This window comes from Eleutherodactylus coqui, chromosome 4 (genome assembly GCF_035609145.1).
Source record: "Eleutherodactylus coqui strain aEleCoq1 chromosome 4, aEleCoq1.hap1, whole genome shotgun sequence".
Classification (NCBI taxonomy): domain Eukaryota; kingdom Metazoa; phylum Chordata; class Amphibia; order Anura; family Eleutherodactylidae; genus Eleutherodactylus; species Eleutherodactylus coqui.
Window position 1 is genome coordinate 5,535,702 of NC_089840.1, and position 19,765 is coordinate 5,555,466.

At 47.5% G+C, this 19,765-nt stretch overlaps 1 protein-coding gene across 1 annotated transcript in view; it reads right to left on the reverse strand.

The window, feature by feature from the left end:
• Window positions 1–3,808: 3,808 nt before the first annotated feature.
• MORC3 (MORC family CW-type zinc finger 3) overlaps window positions 3,809–19,765 on the reverse strand; it is a 44,483-nt gene continuing 28,526 nt past the window's right edge. The window contains exons 8-17 of the mRNA XM_066598983.1: window positions 18,776–18,895; window positions 18,595–18,692; window positions 17,785–17,883; window positions 14,035–14,157; window positions 13,880–13,957; window positions 12,599–12,620; window positions 10,046–10,203; window positions 7,359–8,118; window positions 5,505–5,626; window positions 3,809–5,389 (exon numbers count right to left, since the gene is read on the reverse strand). Coding sequence (XP_066455080.1) covers window positions 5,230–5,389; window positions 5,505–5,626; window positions 7,359–8,118; window positions 10,046–10,203; window positions 12,599–12,620; window positions 13,880–13,957; window positions 14,035–14,157; window positions 17,785–17,883; window positions 18,595–18,692; window positions 18,776–18,895 — 1,740 coding nt within the window. The 3' untranslated portion in view covers window positions 3,809–5,229. The remainder of the gene's footprint in view (window positions 5,390–5,504; window positions 5,627–7,358; window positions 8,119–10,045; window positions 10,204–12,598; window positions 12,621–13,879; window positions 13,958–14,034; window positions 14,158–17,784; window positions 17,884–18,594; window positions 18,693–18,775; window positions 18,896–19,765) is intronic.

Below are 19,765 nucleotides of genomic sequence, written 5' to 3' on the forward strand. Positions count from 1 at the left end.
TCCTAGATGAACGCACCACAGGGGGTGAGAAAAACATGGCTGCCTTCTTCCGCCTCGCTCTGGTCCGGGCGTCCTGTTGGGATTTACACAAATTTCCTCGTAAAAAGTGAGAGAACTGCCACAAAATCCGTTTCCTAATACTTAAAGCGACTCTCCGACGGCCTGACTACACGGTGTATGAGTATAGATCAGTAGTCTAAGACATTACACGCTGCTCACATGGGCAGAGCGGGCCAATCACAGCAGGGGTGGGGTCTTAGGCGAATGAGGCAAACTAATGCACCGAGTAATCAGGTAGTCAGAGGAGCGCTGTGGCCATCATTGTCAAGGACCAGAAGGTCACTTTAATGACAAGTGGTAAGAGCAGAGTTACTTTGGTCCCCATATTTAAAGGGGTTGTCTACTAGTAAACTATTGGTGGCCTGCCCCCTTAGGATAGACCATCCATAGTAGACCAGCAGAGGGAGTGCCATCTGGAAACCCCACAGAACAGCTGTTCACTGGGCAGATGTGATTGTGTCTGATCTGATTTCTGCTGGAAGCAGACAGCTCCAATCTGTCTGCAGTGGCCAGGCTTGGTACTACATGCACAATTTTCATTCACTTCAGTGAGATCTTTGCCTGTAATACCAAGCCTGGCCACTGCAGAGGGAACAGAGCTGTGTGCTTACTACAGAAATCAATTCCGTGCCCAAGTGCACCGTCAGACCACTGCTGATCTACGGATAGTTTATTAGATGACGCCCCCTTTAATAGCATTCTTCTAAATCGTGTCAGTCTTGTTATGGCTGTGTCTGATATCCATACTCCCATGAATGGGGCTCAGCTGCAATAATAGACAGGAGTGGCGCTACTTTGGAATAAAAAATAACAGTAGCGCCAGTTTTCTGACCACCTTAACGCCTCAAGTCCACTAGAAATATAGGATCCGTGTGGATTTCTGCAGCGGATGCACCGTGGGTCACCACGAATTGGATTCTTTATTGCTTGTGGGAGATCATAAGTACCGAGTTGAATGGAGCCCGCCGCGGGTGAGCCGCAGTAAAGTGTAGCCCGCCGCGGGTGAGCCGCAGTAAAGTGTAGCCCGCCGCGGGTGAGCCGCAGTAAAGTGTAGCCCGCCGCGGGTGAGCCGCAGTAAAGTGTAGCCCGCCGCGGGTGAGCCGCAGTATAGTGGAGCGGGCGGTGGTTTTTTTTCCCACACGTGAAATCCGCCACTCGAATTAACTCACATCTGCGAGTGTTACACTCTGACTGCGGACGCCAAGGATTCCCTGTGGACATGGTTTTCTAGTTTCTATTTTTCTACTGGACATGAGACCTTAATATTTTCCCTCAAGAACTGGAGGAACACGGGGGGGGGGGGGGGGGGGGGGGTTACATGTCAACCATCCACAGATGCTCGAGCTGCGGAGCGCCTCCCGCTGTCTGAAGCATCTGCTCATCTGTGACCGCTTAACTAAGTGTTGTCAATCCATTCTTTAAAGGGAACCCATCGCCCTGGGGGGGGGGGGGGGGATGGATTCTCTTGGCTGTACTGCAGTTAACAGCATTTGGAGATATGCTTTACAGCAGACTAGTGGGTCAAACACAATAGACAGGAGCTGACTCATTGCCTTCTATGGGAGAGTGCTGTAGGTGTTTTATGCAGGGAGGGGGAGCTGATCACCTTGTGAATAGAGGCTCCTGTGTTATCTACATATAGGTGTCTCTCAGTGTAATCCTGCCTGTGCATGGAGAGGAGGAGGTGAGCTGTGACTATTGTGAATAGTGGCTCCTGTGTTATCTACATATAGGTGTCTCTCAGTGTAATCCTGTCTGTGCAGGGAGGGGAGGAGGTGAGCTGTGACTACTGTGAATGATGGATCCTGTGTTATCTATATATAGGTGTCTCCTCTCAGTGTAATCCCACCTGTACAGGGAGGGGAGGAGGTGAGCTGTGACTATTGTGAATGGTGGGTCCTGCATTATCTATATATAGTTGTCTCCTCTCAGCGTAATCCTGTCTGTACAGGGAGGGGAGGAGGTGAGCTGTGACTATTGTGAATGGTGGCTCCTGTGTTATCTATAGGTGTCTCCTCTCAGTGTAATCCTGTTTGTACAGGGAGGGGAGGAGGTGAGCTGTGATTATTGTGAATGGTGGATCCTGTGTTATCTATATATAGGTGTCTCCTCTCAGTGTAATCATCTCTGTACAGGGAGGGGAGGAGGTGAGCTGTGACTATTGTGAATGGTGGATCCTGTGTTATCTATATATAGGTGTCACCTCTCAGTCTAATCCTGCCTGTACAGGGAGAGGAGGTGGTGAGCTGTGACTATTGTGAATGGTGGCTCCTGTGTTATCTATATATGTGTCTCCTCTCAGTCTAATCCTGCCTGTATAGGGAGGGGAGGAGGTGAGCTGTGACTATTGTGAATGGTGGCTCCTGTGTTATCTATAGGTGTCTCCTCAGTGTAATCCTGTTTGTACAGGGAGGGGAGGAGGTGAGCTGTGACTATTGTAAATGGTGTCTCCTCTCAGTGTAATCCTGCCCGTGCAGGGAGGGGAGCTGTGACTATTGTGAATGGTGGATCCTGTGCTATCTATATATAGGTGTCACCGTAGACTACTAGTGGTCAGTGTGAAAACTGCAGGATTTTATTTACTTTTATTTTAATATAGATTAAGACATAAAAAGTTAAAAACACCAAAATTTCTTGAAAAATAGGTTTTAACATAAAAACATGAAATACACAGTAAGTCATTTTCTGACATTCCCCTTATAAGGGGATGCTGCCGCATGAAATCTTCCAAGACCGGAAGTCGAGGAAAAGAAGAAGATGAGTGATGGTTGTATATACATATATTAAAAACCTCTGGAGACTCCGTACCTAACCTGCACCCTGCTGTGATCACAGGCGGCCTCTCCGCGCCGCGACAACTTCCTGCCTGCGCAGGCAGCGTAATAAATATATATTAACACATCTGCATAGTTAGAGCTCGGCCGATTAGAACTATTCTACCATTATATACATACAAATAACATTAGTCCGCCTCCTCCTGCCGCCGCCATCGCCTGGAGCCGCAGCGTCAGCGATTCTTCATCCAAAGACAAATACGCATTTTTTAAAAAAAAGCTGAAATCTGATTGGCTGCCAGGGAGACCTACATGCTGGTGGAAGTAAATGCTTGCCCACGATCAGAGACCGGTCTTTCAGAGGAAACCACGCTTTGGGTTAGTTCCACACTTCAGTTTTGCGATCCGTTTGAGCTTTCTCGATGCAGTTTTCAAAGCCCTTGGTCGCCGATCGCGTGTTTGGCGGCTGGTCTGTAAAAACCTGTTGGATGGACGCCATTATAACGTCTGGCGATGAAGCATGCAGACGTCTAACAGCGCCACAGTTTGAGCACCACACCCCCCCACACCATTACAGCCGCTGTTACATTGGTAGCTTTTCCCGCCGCGTACGGTTTACCAGAAGCCGCCGGCACAGCGTGAAGAGCGCAGGATTCATAGTCACCAAAGTGGCTTCCCAACAGACGGTCAGATGGCAGCTTGCAGAAGAAGTCGCTGAGGAGCAACTGGCAGAACTGGGTCCCTTAAATACTTTTAATTGGAGTGTAAACAGAGCGCAACAAGCCTCATTCACCAGAACTCAAGGACTGCACTGCCCGTGGCAACCAATCACAGCGCAGCTTTCATCTTCGCTCAGCAGTTTCAGTAATGAAAGCTGCGTTGTGATTGGTTGCTGCTGAGGCCGGAGCGTCCTGTGTTATTGCTGTAACAAATCTATTACTGTAAATATCATGATATAGGAGGGGGGTGGGATGGGGGGGGGGGGGGGAACACCCAAATGTATCACATGGCCGTGAATAACACCGCTGGGGGCCACGCTGGGACACCCACCAACCTTTAGATACTAAGGGGGACATTTAAGGAACCGTTCTCACGGGACGGAATATTCTGCAACAGAGTTCCAGGAGACTCTGTCCTCGTGTTCTGCACCTAAATCCGCACTAACTGCAGACTTTGATGCGGAATTGCTGGCAGGATTCCATGGGCGCCGTGCGGATTTGGGGGCTGAATGTTCCTTCCTGTGTGGCAGCTCCTTTATCTACACTGGCATTCTGGTGTAGAAAAGTTGCAAACCGTTACACAAGTCCTGTTTGCACAAACATTTTGCAACTTTTCCTCCTGCCTCACCAATTTTACCAAAAGTGGGCAGGGCATGTTGGGAGGGGCGTGGCCAGCTGACACCAGCAGGTTTATGCATCATTTAGGCCAAAATCTAGGAGAACTGTACGTCAGTTCAGACCCGGCATACACTTCTGAGAAGGCGCCGAGATACGCTAAATATATGAAGAGCGAACCGTGCGCTAGAGGACGTTACACTAAGGCCGGCGCTGCGAACGCCCGGCCTAATAAATGTCCCCCTTCCGTTCAGTTCGGCAGTTTGGCTCCCTTACAAGTACGGAGCCAACGTTTCCCAGTGAGGATCTCAGAGTGCCAAGATGGGGGATTTGCATCTCAGAAGACACAAATTTGCGCAAATGTCCCCTTTAGGGCGTGTTCACATTTTGCCATAACATGCTCCCCCTTCATGGCATCCAACAGCAACGGGTCATGTAAAGTCCTACATTCCAGGCTTGAGAGTTCCCAGCAAGCCAAGACAATCCCCGCCTGCCATGATATGCTGGGAGTTGTAGTTCGCAGTAGTCGGAGAGTGGCGACGTGCTTTAGGCCAGTTTCCCATAAGTGTATTATGGGCGTACTTATGCTCCGGTGGTATGGAGGGTCCCGAGCCGGCTCAGTATGCTAGGAACCTGCCATGCTCCGGGCAGCAGTACGCGCCGCACTATGGACGCATAAATGCGCTCGTGGGAAACGGGAATAAAGGAAAACAAGAACCATTTAAATCGCCAAGACCGATCTCTTCCAAAAGGATTAAAAAGACACTATTACTAAGTCTCCGCTCCGGACGCACAACGCATCGCTCTCGGCGGCTTCATCCGCCAATCTCCGTATGAAAATACAGCCGGTTCTTCTATAATAAGTAAAATCTGTATAAAATCTGAGGTATCGGCCTTGTGTAGAATCTTCTCAAAGGACAGGGCGGTCCTGGATGTGGCATCCATGGAGCGGGCCGCCGCAGAAGTCCCAGAACACCGGAGAGTCCAGTTCTTGGCGGCCGCTGCTTTAAATAAAGTTTTGTTGGCACAGTTTAGAGAAGACGTTCTTCGCGTCCCTTTAATTATTCGCGGCCGTTCGCTTGTTTCTCGGCCTGCTCCAGCACTTGGACTAAAATCTCGTCGATCACGTCCACGTCGTAGTCCACCTGCTCCAAGTCCAGCTCTGGCATCAAGGTGGTGAGCAGCTGCGCCACGTGAATCCTCAGCGTACGTAATTTAGTCCTGTTGGGGGAAAGCGTGCAAACATTTAATGCAATGAAACAGAAGACAAAGAAGAAACGTCCCTTCAAGCCCAAACGGAGTCCGCATGACAGACAGAAGTCCGTGACAGCCATACCTGTCCTGTCCGCTGCCGGAGGCGCTCCGCTCGTTGGCGGCTTCCTTCGCCTGCTGTACTTCCACCCGCAGTTGGTTGTTCTGGGCCTCCAGCTGCTTCTTCTCCCGCTGTAACCGCTCAATCTGCAAGAACCGCGTAACGAAGAAGGGTCGTTATGTACTATTCAGCAAGTGCTACACAGACGGCCTCGCCGGCTTACACAGAATGGGAGGGGTCTCTGGAGCGGGCATGCTTAAGAACACATGGTAGCTCCCTGCCCGCACCCCTCTCTTCAGCTCCACTGAGGTCTATGGAGGGGCTTCTGGGCTTGTGCAATAGCCCTGAAGCTGTTCAACAGACCTCAATGGACGTCAAGATGGCTGGCGAGTCCTTAGAAGCACGTAAGTTCACACCAGTGGTGCAATAAAGTCAAAATACTTCCGCTAGCCAGAACTGTCAATCAGCAGCAGGGCTGTCCACAAAGTGAGTCGAGGTACACAGTAGTTGGGTGGAGGTGAAGGAAGCAGAAGCAGGGTCCTTAAATAGATTCATGAAATGATGGCGCTGAAAGCGCCCTCCAGGGTCATCGGTCCAACCCCCTGCTCAGGATCACTAAATCATCCCAGACAGATGACTGTCCAGCCTCTGAACACTTCCATTGAAGGAGAACTCCCCACCTCCCGTGGCAACCTGTTCCACCCATTGATTTCCCCCTCACTGTCTAATATCTAATCTGTGGCTCCTCCCATTCAGTTTCATCCCATTGCTTCTAGTCTTTCCTTGTGCAGATGAGAATAGGGCTGATCCCTCTGCACTGTGACAGCCCTTCAGATATTTGTAGGCAGCTATTAAGTCTCCTCTTAGCCTTCTCTTCTGCTAAACATTTTCAGATCCTTTAACCGTTCCTCATAGGACATGATTTGCAGACCGCTCACCATCTTGGTAACTCTTCTCTGAACTTGCTCCAGTTTGTTTGTGTCTTTTATAAAGTGGGGTGCCCAGAACTGGACCCAGTATTCCAGATGCGGTCTGACTAAGGAAGAGTAGAGGGGGATAATGACCTCACGTGATCTAGACTCTGTGCTTCTCTTAATACATCCCAGAATTGTGTTTGCCTTTTTGGCGGCTGCATCACATTGTTGACTCATGTTCAGTCTGTGATCTATTAGTATACCCAAGTCTTTTTCCCATGTGCCTATAATACAGTGAAGCATGAAGAAAGTTGCCCAAGAAACCATTTCTGGTGGATCACTACCCTATACCACCAGGGATGCTCAGAGTCCTTACCCTAGACCAGGGGTCCCCAACTCCAGTCCTCAGGGACCGCCAACGGGTCATGTTTTCAGGATCTCCTCAGTGTTGCACAGGTGATGTAATTATTATCAGTCCTCAGACATTGCCGGCGGTGTCCTTACCATAGGAGATCCTGAAAACATGACCTGTTGGTGGTCCCTGAGGACTGGAGTTGGGGACCTCTGCCCTAGACAACCAGGGATGCTGAAAACGTGGAATGGAACTTCACTGTTCTAAGCAAGTATGCAGATCTAAAAGCTTTCACTTCCTTAAACTATCCCCAATCGCTACAGACCACCTGATGGACAACATGTCGTTTTGTCAGGGGGCGTCCAAATTCTATGGGCTGCCCTGATTAAATCTGGATACCGCTTAGAAGCATTTATCCAACCAGAGTCTCTGGTTACTGTATGGTAAGTTATTAGGGCACAGGGCACTGTAATACCCATCTTGTACCGTTTCGGATGGCTCAGTCGGAGGGTACAATGGCCAAGTGTCCAGCTACCGAATGCACTACAGAAGCTTAGAGGAAAGTAACCACACGGCTCTATACTGCATGGAGAAGTGCTGACCATGTCATACCTCAGTTTTGTACCGATCTCTTTCTGCAGAACAGGAATCAAACCTCCGGAAGACGTCATCCAGTTGTATCGCCATGTCATCTATTTCACTTGTGCTGTCGATTTCCCCGACTACAGCAGAGCCGGACTCGGATTTCAGTTCCTGCAGCTTTTTACATATTACATTCAGCCGGCCGATCTCCTTCAAGGCCTGCCCATACTTTGACGCCAAGTCCGCAGGGGCCTCATCGGTCTGCGTTTGCTGGTGAGAAGTCTCTTTTTTCACGTGTTGACCCCTTGTTTCCTCTATATGCCTCAGTTTACGGCTCAGTTCTTCACAACGCTTCCTATAGTATTCTCTCTCCTCCTCCACCGAGGCACCAGGATTTGGCTGGCCGGGCGGCTCTGTCCCGTTGCAGTGTCTGTAGACATGCTCACTTGGCATCTCCTGGTGCCCTTGGAAGTTGCTATACGAATCATCATCTTCCTCCTTTTTAATAGTCATTTCTGGCCTTTCAGTCTGCGTGGCGACGGTCATCACCCCTCCCGAAGATTCACCATCTAAACTTTCCATGGGGACCGGACTGACCGCAGCGCTGCTCTCAGCTTTTGCCTTTTCATTATTGGGCTTGGGTGTGCTAACGTCCTCTATGATAATCACATCTCCATCATCAGCCTCATCATCATCATCTTCATCTGGAAGCTCTATGGTCTCCGTTATGGTAGCCTGTGGTTTTTTAATAGGCACTGGAGAAGGTTCAGGCGGAAGTAAACGTTTTCGTCTAAAAAAAAGGTAAAATTAATAAATTCTTCAGGTTTAGAGGCAAAAGGAGTGAAAGCAAAGAAAAGCAAGAGTAATAAAATTATTTTTTAAAAATTCTACCACTAGCTACCACAAGGGGGAGCTCCGTGCACAGGGATTTATACAGATCGCATTTACCTCTATGATAGCTGTAAGAATCTAAATACAGTGAGCTCCCCCTAGTGGTGACCACAGGTAGCCAGAACTGTATTATATATCTCCTTGGCCATGTCAAGGGATAGCAGAAGTTTTGGAGCCGTGTAACAGAAAAACACATCTCCAACCACTGTACAGATAGAGCTTGAAATTAATTAGCAAGGAATTCTGGAATAAGATCTCTGCAATAATTAGGGAAAGCAGATGGATTGACCCGTTCATCATGCTAAACCTGCAGGACAATTGGGTATTGACCTCTGACCCAGCCTAGACCTCCGAGGATAGAAGTTTACATGCAGTCTTTGGCTCATAAAGCTTCATCAAAGACACAAGTGGATCCCTGGCCGGCATCAGCACCCAGCAAGCCCATACAGATGCTGTGGCCCTCTGAGCCTGGGGGGACCCCACTCAAGGGTGGAATCAGTCTGGTCAGCTTTCTTTGAAATAAACGGTATCCGAGTCTTTAAAGACATGGATACAAATAGCTAGGACAGCGGCACTGCAGGAAGCAAAGCTCTTCCTGCTCCACCAGCCGATGCCTTCTCTGTCATACAGGTAGCATGATGATATCATCGGCTGCGGCACTCCACACAATCCTGGCTAGAAGAGGCTAAGGCAAGGGAGCCGGACACAGTGGGATCACGATGGAGGCGAGCTTTGTATTTTATTGACGGGGCTGAGTCGTAAAGGACTCAGAAGACACTGTTGGGCCCCTAAATGACTCAGGACGCACAATGGGGCCTATAAATGACTCACAGGAAACAATGGGACCATACTAATTGCTCATGTCGACACAGCCAGACCTTTAAATGACTAAAACTGCCTGATTTAATACTCTATCAGCTCAGGGGCCAATGCAAACCAGGAGCCAGCCCTGGGCGGATCCATTAGGAGAGGAAAGAAATTGGTAGCCCAAAGCACCAGGGGTATAAACATTAAGCCTAGATGCAGACCAGCACACAAAGGATATAAACATTACAAGGATTTTCTGGGACTAGGATATAGATGACGTGTCCTAGGGATAGGCTATCATTATCAAATCAGTGGGGGGGGGGGGGGGGGGGGGGAGGGGTCTGCCACTAGGGACCCCCACCAATCAGCTGTTTGATGATGTTGCAGCCCCCGATAAGCCCTGCATCCTCTTGTAGTGGTGTGCCTGGCATAGCAGATTAACCCCGTTCACTTGAATTTGACTGAGCAGCAAACAACCTATGGGATGACTGAATAGGATATAGAATACTTGAGAAGAGGCAGCAGCGCTGATGGGCGGGGGTCCTGGGGAGCGGATCCCACTGATCGGATGGTGATTTATCCTAAAGGAAAGGCCATAATATTTTAGTCCCATAAACCCCTCTAACCCTTAACACTCTACCCCCAGGAGATACAGACCGCCACATACTGTTAATCGTCTAGGGTGGTGAAAGGGTTAACACCCAAGCCAGTTTTAACACTCAGTGATGGCAAGTAACATCCTGACATCTAAACTGGTGATTCTCCTAATTAGTGCGATCCCCGCTGCAGCCAGGGAGGCAGGCTACGTGCCACATAGGCAACGAGTCATACCCTGCACCCCAAATATAGCAGAACCCGTCAGGGACCTTGTAAAACGGAGACCAAGCAGGCGTCTGATTCACAGTAGAAGTGAATGGGTCCTTTTGTTTCTGTTTGGGGATTCCATCACAGAACCCCGGAGTCAGACAGCGGGTACAATAATGATAATGTCTGGAGTCTATCCAGGATGAACTACTTACTGGTTAGGCGGCGTGCCCGACTGCGCAGAGGTCTCAGCCGCCACCAATGGAGGAGGGTTTGCAGCGGCGGCGGGTCTATAAGTGGTCTGAACAATGTTTAGCGCTTTCTGCATCTCTTTACTTGGAGGATGAAAGAGAATCGTGGAATTATTCACCCCCTGCACAGAAAGAACATGCGTTAATCATTAACCCGCCCATCCACATTTAGGCACAGACACTACTTCACATGATTTGGGCAGACATTGGCTCAGTATAAGGTCCCATTGAATGACCGATTGCATCAAAACTCCTGGGTGAAGCAGTTCTGCACGCAGCATGAAATACTGCAGCACACGACGGCTCCAAATGGAACCCAACATGGACAATGCGTGCCACTTGGATCCGTTCAGGTCCGGCGCGGGCCGAACACGGCACTTCAGCTTTTGCCCTTTGGCTCTTAGGACGCAACCAAGCGATGCAGATGTGAACGAGCCCCAAGAGGTCAGGAGCTGTAGGCAGTTTCCTAAGGGCTGCTCACATCAGAGTTGGAGCCTCTGTTACCAATTCCCATTAAAATACAATACGGAAGAGCGCAGCAAACAGAGATACTTCACTCAGTAATAGGCTAATGGGTTGGAAACTGAATGGACGGCCATTACAGTCAGTGGGGTCTGTTCGGTTCATCACATGACCCTTGTGGGTATTCATGCACCTAGCACAGGGCAGGGAATAACAGAGTGACCGAGCCCTTACAAGGACCGAGGCTTTAAGGGGTTTTCCACGGAAAAAAAAATATTGATCGGCTGGGGTCTGTCACCCGGGACCCCAAGCGATCAGCTGAGCAGCGGAAGTCTCCGCACCGACCTCTGTGTATGGCCGGTGCTTAAAACTGGTGGCACGGCTCTCAGTGAAATCAACATGAGCCGCGCCGGCAGCTATACTGAGGACAAGCGCGGATCCTGAGCGTCGGCCCTCAGCCCAAACTGTCACAATAAACTTGGGGAAAGCCCCCCGATGTCACTTTGTTTTAACCCTGTAGATTCTGAATCCCGGTCTCAATATATCTGACGCAGAACTCCGTTACCTTAAGGTTAAAGTTACTTCTGCCAGTTTTCGGTCAGCGTCTGACATCTTGTATTTTGTGGGACGAGTTCTAGGTTGTTTTTTTTTATAGGAATCAATTTTGGGTCCATTAAAACGTATTGAATAACTTTTATTGTTTTGGCAGCAAAAAATTATTTTCCCCGCGGTATTTTGGAATTTTTAGGCGTTCCCCCTGTGGTATAAATATTGCGTTCCCTTTATTCTACAAGTCATTACGATTATGATGACACAGACTTTATAGGGGGTTTATTACTTCTGCACAATATTAACCCTTTAGGTTTTTGAACAGTGTGCGGCGCCACATCCTAGGGGCAGAGCATTTTTAAATTGAACGTGGGCCTTTTGAGGGAGGGGAGGGGGGAGCTTTATTTTATATTGTACCATTTTGAAGAATATACACCTTTTAAATTATTTTTTTATTGCCGTTTTGCCAAGTGTGATGAAGAGCAGAGCGGCCATGTTGGTATTTTTGTAGGGAATTTCCTGTGCTGGATAGATAATGTCATATTTAATAGTACGGATGTCCCGGCTGTGGCGATATGAATCACGTGTGGGTCGTCGTGTTCTCTTTATTGTATCAATATTGGTAAGATGGAAACAAATTAATTTTTTGGGTAAAAACATTTAGCCGTCAGTCAGTGATGACTGCATCCTCTCAGGGGTTAAAGGGACTCGTTATTTGTAGGGCACCAACTTATCCCGCTTTCAGGTAATTTATTAGCTGGCTATCTGAACCATGCAGGGATTGAACCTGCAACCTTCAGGTCGTGAGCAAGAGCTTAGGACTGTATTCTGCTGCCTTAACACTCTGTGCCACACGGGGCCCATAAAGAGGATTGTCTAATCATCTGACGAGCAGCTCCGTCTGTTTTCTTGTCTGCCATCCAGAGACAGGGGGCGCTATTGTTAAGGCCCTTGTGTCCGTAGTAGAAGTGCTGCTTCTAGAGGAGGGGGGTGTTACTGACAAGGAGTGCAATTCAGTATATTTTTATTTCTAGGAAAGACATTTTTATTTTGACAATTAGTGTAGAATTCATACCAGAAAGGTGTATCGGGTCGGACGTGGCGCACATTTCTCTGAAGGCGCTTTATACATGAAGAGCAGGGCCCGTCTACATGTATTAAGCGCACCGTGTGTCGGGTAAACCGCACTGAGCCTGGCGTCGGATACGCAGAGCTTAGTAAATTACCCTCCATATTCCTCACCCGACTTAGATTGGCTGTGGCTCCGCCTCCAAGTGCTAGAAACACAATATTCATGTCATTGCAGAACAAAGAAAGTTACATCAAAATCATGTTGATTAGAGAAGCGGAACTTCAGCCGCTTGGATTGGAATGGGCTCTGCTCATCCAGAACTGGAACGGGCTTTTCCTGCAGAATGAACCGAGCCCCTCCTAAACCGTAGGGGGGGGGTTAAAGTTTAAGCAGCGGTTCATGTTCTATCCAGTGTACAAACATGGCGGACGTACCTGCAGCACCTGCTCCAGCTTCCTGCAAAACAAAGGAGATCATCAATAAATCTGCATCCGCTTATATGGGAAAACACAAAAAAAATTAACATTTTTATCACTTGGACCGTGCGGCCCGTAGGGACAGAGCCGGTATCCGGTGACGCTCTGCGCTGTGGAGCAGCATTTATTGGGTACATAGAATGTAGAACTACTAAAGAGAGAAAACAGTAATTCTGCCATTTTTTGTACCGAGTTAATAATGCAGCATAAACACGATATGTTTGGGACGATTTCCTACCCAAATTATATTTTTTTTTGAGGTTTTTCCACAATGAAAAACTACTTTTGGAATTTTTATTTTCTGCATACAAAGTCCCAAAGCTTTATTTTTCCGTGGTGACTTGGGTTTTGCATGACGAGCGGTAGTTTTTATTACCCATTGTCGGGTCCATATGGACAGTGAGGCCTATGATGTGGGTCGTGAGGCTAGAATATCTCCTTATAGAGAGCACCTAGAAGGTGAGTGAGACGACTTATAAGGCCATGCATGCTCCTCTGGTAAACAGGTAAAATCCCCGAAACAGCGGTCTGTGTATGGTTGTCTGGCTTCTGGGGCAGGAAGGGGTTAATGTTATGGATGATCATTGTACACATCGAAAAGTCTTTGGATGATCTAAGGAACTTAAAGGGGTTGTCCCGCGGCAGCAAGTGGGGTTATACACTTCTGTATGGCCATAATAATGCACTTTGTAATATACATTGTGCATTAATTATGAGCCATACAGAAGTTATAAGAAGTTTTTCACTTACCTGCTCCGTTGCTGGCGTCCTCGTCTCCATGGAGCCGACTAATTTTCGCCGTCTAATGGCCAAATTAGCCGCGCTTGCGCAGTCCGGGTCTTCTTCTTTTCTCAATGGGGCTCGGTGTAGCTCCGCCCCGTCACGTGCCGATTCCAGCCAATCAGGAGGCTGGAATCGGCAATGGACCGCACAGAAGCCCTGCGGTCCACCGAGGGAGAACATCCCGGCGGCCATCTTCAGCAGGTAAGTAAGAAGTCACCGGAGCGCGGGGATTCAGGTAAGCACTCTCCGGTGTTCTTTTTTAACCCCTGCATCGGGGTTGTCTCGCGCCGAACGGGGGGTTGGGGGTGGTTGAAAAAAAAACAAAAAACGTTTCGGCGCGGGACAACCCCTTTAAGTGTTCATATGCGACACTGCGACACCCATGTTCAGAGGCTGCGTCTGGTATTGCAAGTTCCCTTTGCAGTAAACATCTTCAAGAAAAAAAATGTCACTTGCCGTTTTTTGTGCGTCTTCTCGTATGTTGAGTGAGTGATTTCGTCGTCGTCCTCCGGTTCCTCAGGAACGCTGCAGTCCCTGTTTGGGGTAAAGGATCAGGATTGACTGGCAGATAATACAGGGAAATACGCTGCAGTGTAGGGTGAGAGGCTTACCTGAACTGGGGGTCCGGGTTCATGTGACAGTGCCACTTTGGTGGCAGTTTCCCCATAGCGTCGGGAAGTTTTCTCCATTTTAGACACGTGTCACACTGCGCCCAGTTCTGGTCCGGTCGTTTCCTAGATCACACAGGAGACATATGGGTTAGAGTCTATGGGCAGCGGGCGGGCGGACGGGGAGGAACATCTCCTCTTAGTACAGCAGACTCAACCATCATACATTTTAGATCCTGACGTTTAAGGCCAGCTTCACCCCTCAACCAACCAGACACGGAGTGAACAACCCTAATCTGCCAAGACCCAGCAGCCCTGCCATGCCAGGGTGGCACGTGGAGATCAGGCGAACAGCGCTGCTGCTCCTCTATCCACTACATAGCGTTCATTGATGCCATATATGGTGGAAGCCAGAAGCAGCTATAAACTGCTGTTTTCTCCTTGGGCTCGCCGGCTGTATCCGACACCTGAGCACCTAACTTGCTAAGTTGAAAGATTTTTAAAGGCGTAATCCTCAGGATAGGCCATCAATAGTAGATAGACCAGAGAAGACTTGCCACTCAAGAACCCTCCCCCGATAAGCTGTGTTTTGGGTCGGTGCAGTCCTACACAGAGCAGATGATTTCAGCATCTGCAGACAGCTCCATTCTCAATACAGTGGCCAGGCTTGGTATTATATTCACTTCAATAGGAACTTTGCCTGCAATACTAACCCTGGCCACCGCAGTGTGAACGGAGCTGTCTACTTCTTGCACAAGCACACAGCTGATTGGTCTGGGTCCCAGATGGTGTCCCCACTACTGATGGCCTATTCCGGGGACGAACCATAGTTTAAAGCTGGACAACCCCTTAAACCTAATGCCATGTATTTACAGGGGTCTGGGACTAATCCCTTCATACCCCAGGGCAGACCGTGACGTCCTCGGTGTGTGGGGTTTGTATAGAGTGGGAGCGGTTCCTGATCCTGCTCCATGTATAATGGGTGCTGTCTTTGACAGCTGCACTCTCCCGAAACAGGCGAGATCAGCGTGAACGCCGATGGTGGCTCTTAACCCTTTAAATAGCGCTGTGAATTTTGACAGTGGCATTTAAACATCCCAATAAGGTTTTGGGACTTCTGAACGGCCACCCAGTGAGGAGACTGAGGTGTTCAGTCGCCATGGCAGCCTGGGACCTTCTGAAGGACCACACGGCTACCTAGGCTGATAGCCTATCAAAACATGCCTATGGCACATCTTCAGAAAACTGCCTTAAAAAAAAAAAATAAAAAAGGTAATAAATGTAAAAAAAAAAAAAAAAAAAAACACAAAAAAAAAACCCCACAACCTCTTCCCATATCTATAATTTAAAAAAAAACAAAAAAAAACAACTGACTGCAACAAGGGGCGTTTGACCGACTGACTCTCTAACTTCCCGGTGTCGTACAAACATGAAACTTGTCACAACCATTCTTTACGGCCTAAACAGGAATCGTAAAGCGGTCGCAACTTCAATATTCAAATCTGCGATGTAAGACATAAAGCCTGGGAAGATTATTTGTAGACTGAGAAGAATCTGCCTCCCCTTCTTTACTGTAAGAGCAGTGAGACTACGGAACTTCCTTCTGAGGAAGGAGTGATGGCGAATGCGATCAAAGAGTATAGGAGGGGCCCGGACGCCTTCTTGAGCGATGCAATATTACGTGTTACAACCAATAATAACTTCAGGAGGGTCGGTGATCCGGGGATTACGCCGATTGCCAGATTGGAGATTAAATGGGAAAAATTGGTTTCTACCTAGTTGGGGGTTTTTGCCTTCCTCTGGATCAACATTGGGGAAGGGTGGAGGGGTGTTAACGCTGAACTGGATGGACATGTGTTCTTTTTTGGCCCATACTAGGTTTCTACATATTTGGCATGGCGTCCATAAAGGTGCCACGTATCGAAGTAATGCATTTAGCCCACACAGTGAATGTGGTCAGGAAGTAAACACAACAGATTTCGGATTTTTGGTCACCCCGTCTCCAAGAAAAAGGTTTGTTTTTTTTAATAAAAAGTGATCAAGCGGTCATCTGAGCTGCTAACTATAAGCGCTGCAGAATACGTGGGAGCTCTACGAACAAAGATCATTATACATGGTATTATAATGGTATTATAAGAGACTACAGGACATCCCCCAATAATAACGAGCCCTCACACGACTATCCAGGAAAAGTAGTTATGGGGTGTTAAGAAAATTGTAGATCAATGTATCAGTTAATTGTTCTTTTATTGGATTGTAGACTAGAAAGATATAGCCTGCTGCTAGTATAAGTAGTGAAGGGGTTAAACGAAACCTTTTCTATACCATTACGGGGTAGACAGTGACTGCCCCCCTTGCATTCCTTTTCACTGAACTCCTAAGGGTCTCGTTGTACGTTATAGTTACACCTTAAGAGGTGTAACTTATGGTAATCACTTTAGTTTCAGCCTATCATGTATTCTTATTAATCTTGGAGGTCTGTACTTTTCCTGTGATGTCATTTATAGTACAAAAACCAAATACACCTTAGAATAAATTAGAAATCATCTGATACCGCACAGGCTGGTGTGATGCGTTTTTCTCCTGGGCCCAGACTTCTGCACGAGATCTGGGATACTCTTCTCTTTGAGAAACACATAAATTCTCCTTACATGGGGCAAAAAATAACTTTTTCCCCAAAAGGTATTTTTTAAAAGTAGTAAAGCATGAAAAAAAAATGAAATAAAGTTTGGGAGCGCAGTAACTGCGGTGACACACCGCATGAAGTGGTTATATTATTGCGTACGCCGTAAAAACAAGAAACCCCCAAAGAGGGCAGAATTGTGTTTTTTTTTCCCCATTTCTCTCCACTTAGAGATTTTTTTTTTAAGTTTTTCAGTACATTAAATAGTATCAGGTAAAATTACATCTCTGTTGATGGATAGATAAAGCGTTGCATCATTAAGGGGTCGCCCTGCCTAAAACTACTGATGGTCTATCCTCAGGACAGAGGAGCTTTGCCACTCGAGACCCCTGCTCATCAGTCTTGGCATTACATTTACTTTAATATTAACTTCGCCCGCAATACCAAGTCTGTCCACTGCAGTGCAAACAGAGCTGATAGCATGGGTCCTAGGTGGTGTTCTCACCCTGATCGACTACCCAGTTTTCGCCCAAAAAAAGACCTATGCTGAAAATAAGCCATACCTTGACTTTTCAGGATTTTCGGGGAGGCTTGAAATAGAAGCCCTACCTGAGTTACATTCTAAGAAAAAAATGGAATAGATTACCAAGCAGGTACGGTCCTGCTCCCTCCCGCTGGTCTCCGGAGCTCCGACGCGCTTCTTGTAGTCCTCGGCTGCCCACAGAAGATCACTTCCTGGTTACAGGATTCATAAATCCAACCTCCAGGAAACAATGGTCGTGATTGGCTGAGCAGCGCTCGAGAACCAATCAATGCAGTGCTTGATGAACCAATGTGATGGCTGTAATTGGTTCATTGTGCGCTGCATTGATTGGTTCTTTGACTGCTGCTCAGCCAATCACAGCCATCATGTTGTTGAGGCGGGATTTATGAATTGGCCAATCAATGCCGCGGCTCAGCGCTCTGGAGAGCAGCGGGAGGGCTGCTAACTATAATAAGACACTCCCTGAAAATAAGACCTAGCGCCTCTTTTGGGACAAAAATTTATATAAGACAGGGTCTTATTTGCGGGGAAACACGGTATTGATGGCCTATTCTGAGGACTGGGTCTTCCTTTCCTGAATACTTACTGCTCATCTTCTACCGGGACACTGGACAGCGTATTCTTCTGCAGTTTCATCTCATTCCAGTAGTCATTCAGTTTCTCTCCCACCGCTGTCAGCGTCAGCCTGGAACAGATTAGGGAAAACCTCATGAAATGGGGGGGAAAACCCCCAAACAAACGGGAAACAAAAACAAACAAACAAACAAAAAAAAACTAGACAACACACACGGCTAGCAATTTACTTAGAATGCAAATATTGGTGTAAACATAAGACAGCAGGAGGGTCGGGGAGGGGGGAGGTAAGTGCATCTAGTATGTTGTCTCAGAATGTACAGCAAGCACCATTTTTATTCATAACTACACTTTTCCTTAATGAGTTCCTATAGTCGTCACATTGTATCCCATCACTGGTACTTACCTGTAGTCCTTAACACTATGTATCCCATCACTGGTACTTACCTGTAGTCATTAACACTATGGTTAACGGTGCTGCATATTCACATTGTATCCCATTACTGGTACTTACCTGTAGTCATTAACACTATGGATAACGGTGCTGCGTATTCACATTGTATCCCATCACTGGTACTTACCTGTAGTCCTTAACACTATGTATCCCATCACTGGTACTTACCTGTAGTCATTAACACTATGGTTAACGGTGCTGCATATTCACATTGTATCCCATTACTGGTACTTACCTGTAGTCATTAACACTATGGATAACGGTGCTGCCTATTCACATTGTATCCCATCACTGGTACTTACCTGTAGTCATTAACACTATGGATAACGGTGCTGCATATTCACATTGTATCCCATCGCTGGTACTTACCTGTAGTCATTTGTATAATCGAAGTCCTGCTTGTTGTGTGTGGGCTTTAGGTAGTTACATTCGATAACGCCGACCACGCCAACGCCCATGTTGTTAGCCTGCAAGAAAGCATCGTGAGTGCAGATCAGTCACTCGGAGCACCAACACTATAATCCATACAGCCATATCCCGGGAGCCGCACCTTGAGCTGACAGCCGACCTTCACGTAGGCCTTGATCAGCCGGTTCTTGTGGTACATCATTATGCCGTAGTGCTCCTTGTTCCGACAATTATAACCAAAAGTGATTTTCACAGGTCTATGCTAATCGCATTAAGGAAACTTTAACATGACATCAGATTATCTCTTAGAAGATCCCAGTCTCCTTATGGAGGTCCAGCTGGTCTCAGGGGTCTTGAGGTCCTTTTACACGCAAAGATAATCTTTCAAACAACTGAAAGATTTAGTGATGTATTTGCATAAAGTCTTAGTGGCCATTAACATTTTATCATCTTCATTTGCATGTAAAAGGACCTCCAGGAGCTATTTGCAGAGCCCAGTGTGTGTTTAAATACACATCCAGCTGTGCAAACAACTGCTTCATTCTCCTTGCGGCTGCCAGCAGGTTGCATTGTTCTCTTTGCAGCTATTGTAAACATGCCATGGGGAGAACATCCTGAAGTCTATTGAAAGAGGAGTGGCATACATTCAAATGGAGTGCATTTGCTGGGTCTTGCAGGAGGTGTGAACCCTGGATTAAGTGAACTGAAATCCATCGTTCAAACGAAAGCTGCACATTGCCGGCGCTTACATGAAACCATTACTGCTCATTTTCAGCTGTTTTGTCAAATTATGAGCACTAAGTGTTGCGTGTAAAAAAAGGGGAATGCTCTTTGGTGGAAAGCAGTATGTAAATCAGCTCTCCTCCAGAAGGAAGAACAGTCTCTCTAGCGCCACCTGGGGGCGCTTTCAGATGTGCAGTTTCTCTGTACAGAAATTATCTATACTAAAACCTGCATGTCTCATGGGCATTTTTATACGGAACCGCTGTGATTTTGCAATGGCGAAGCGTACAACGCAACTCTGCAGCATCACAATCCAGATGTTAGACAAGGATTTCGGTGTGGATTGCATCCCTGTGGAAGCAGCATAGAGGTAGCTGCAGGTCTGTCCACAGACGGCACCTCTGGTTTG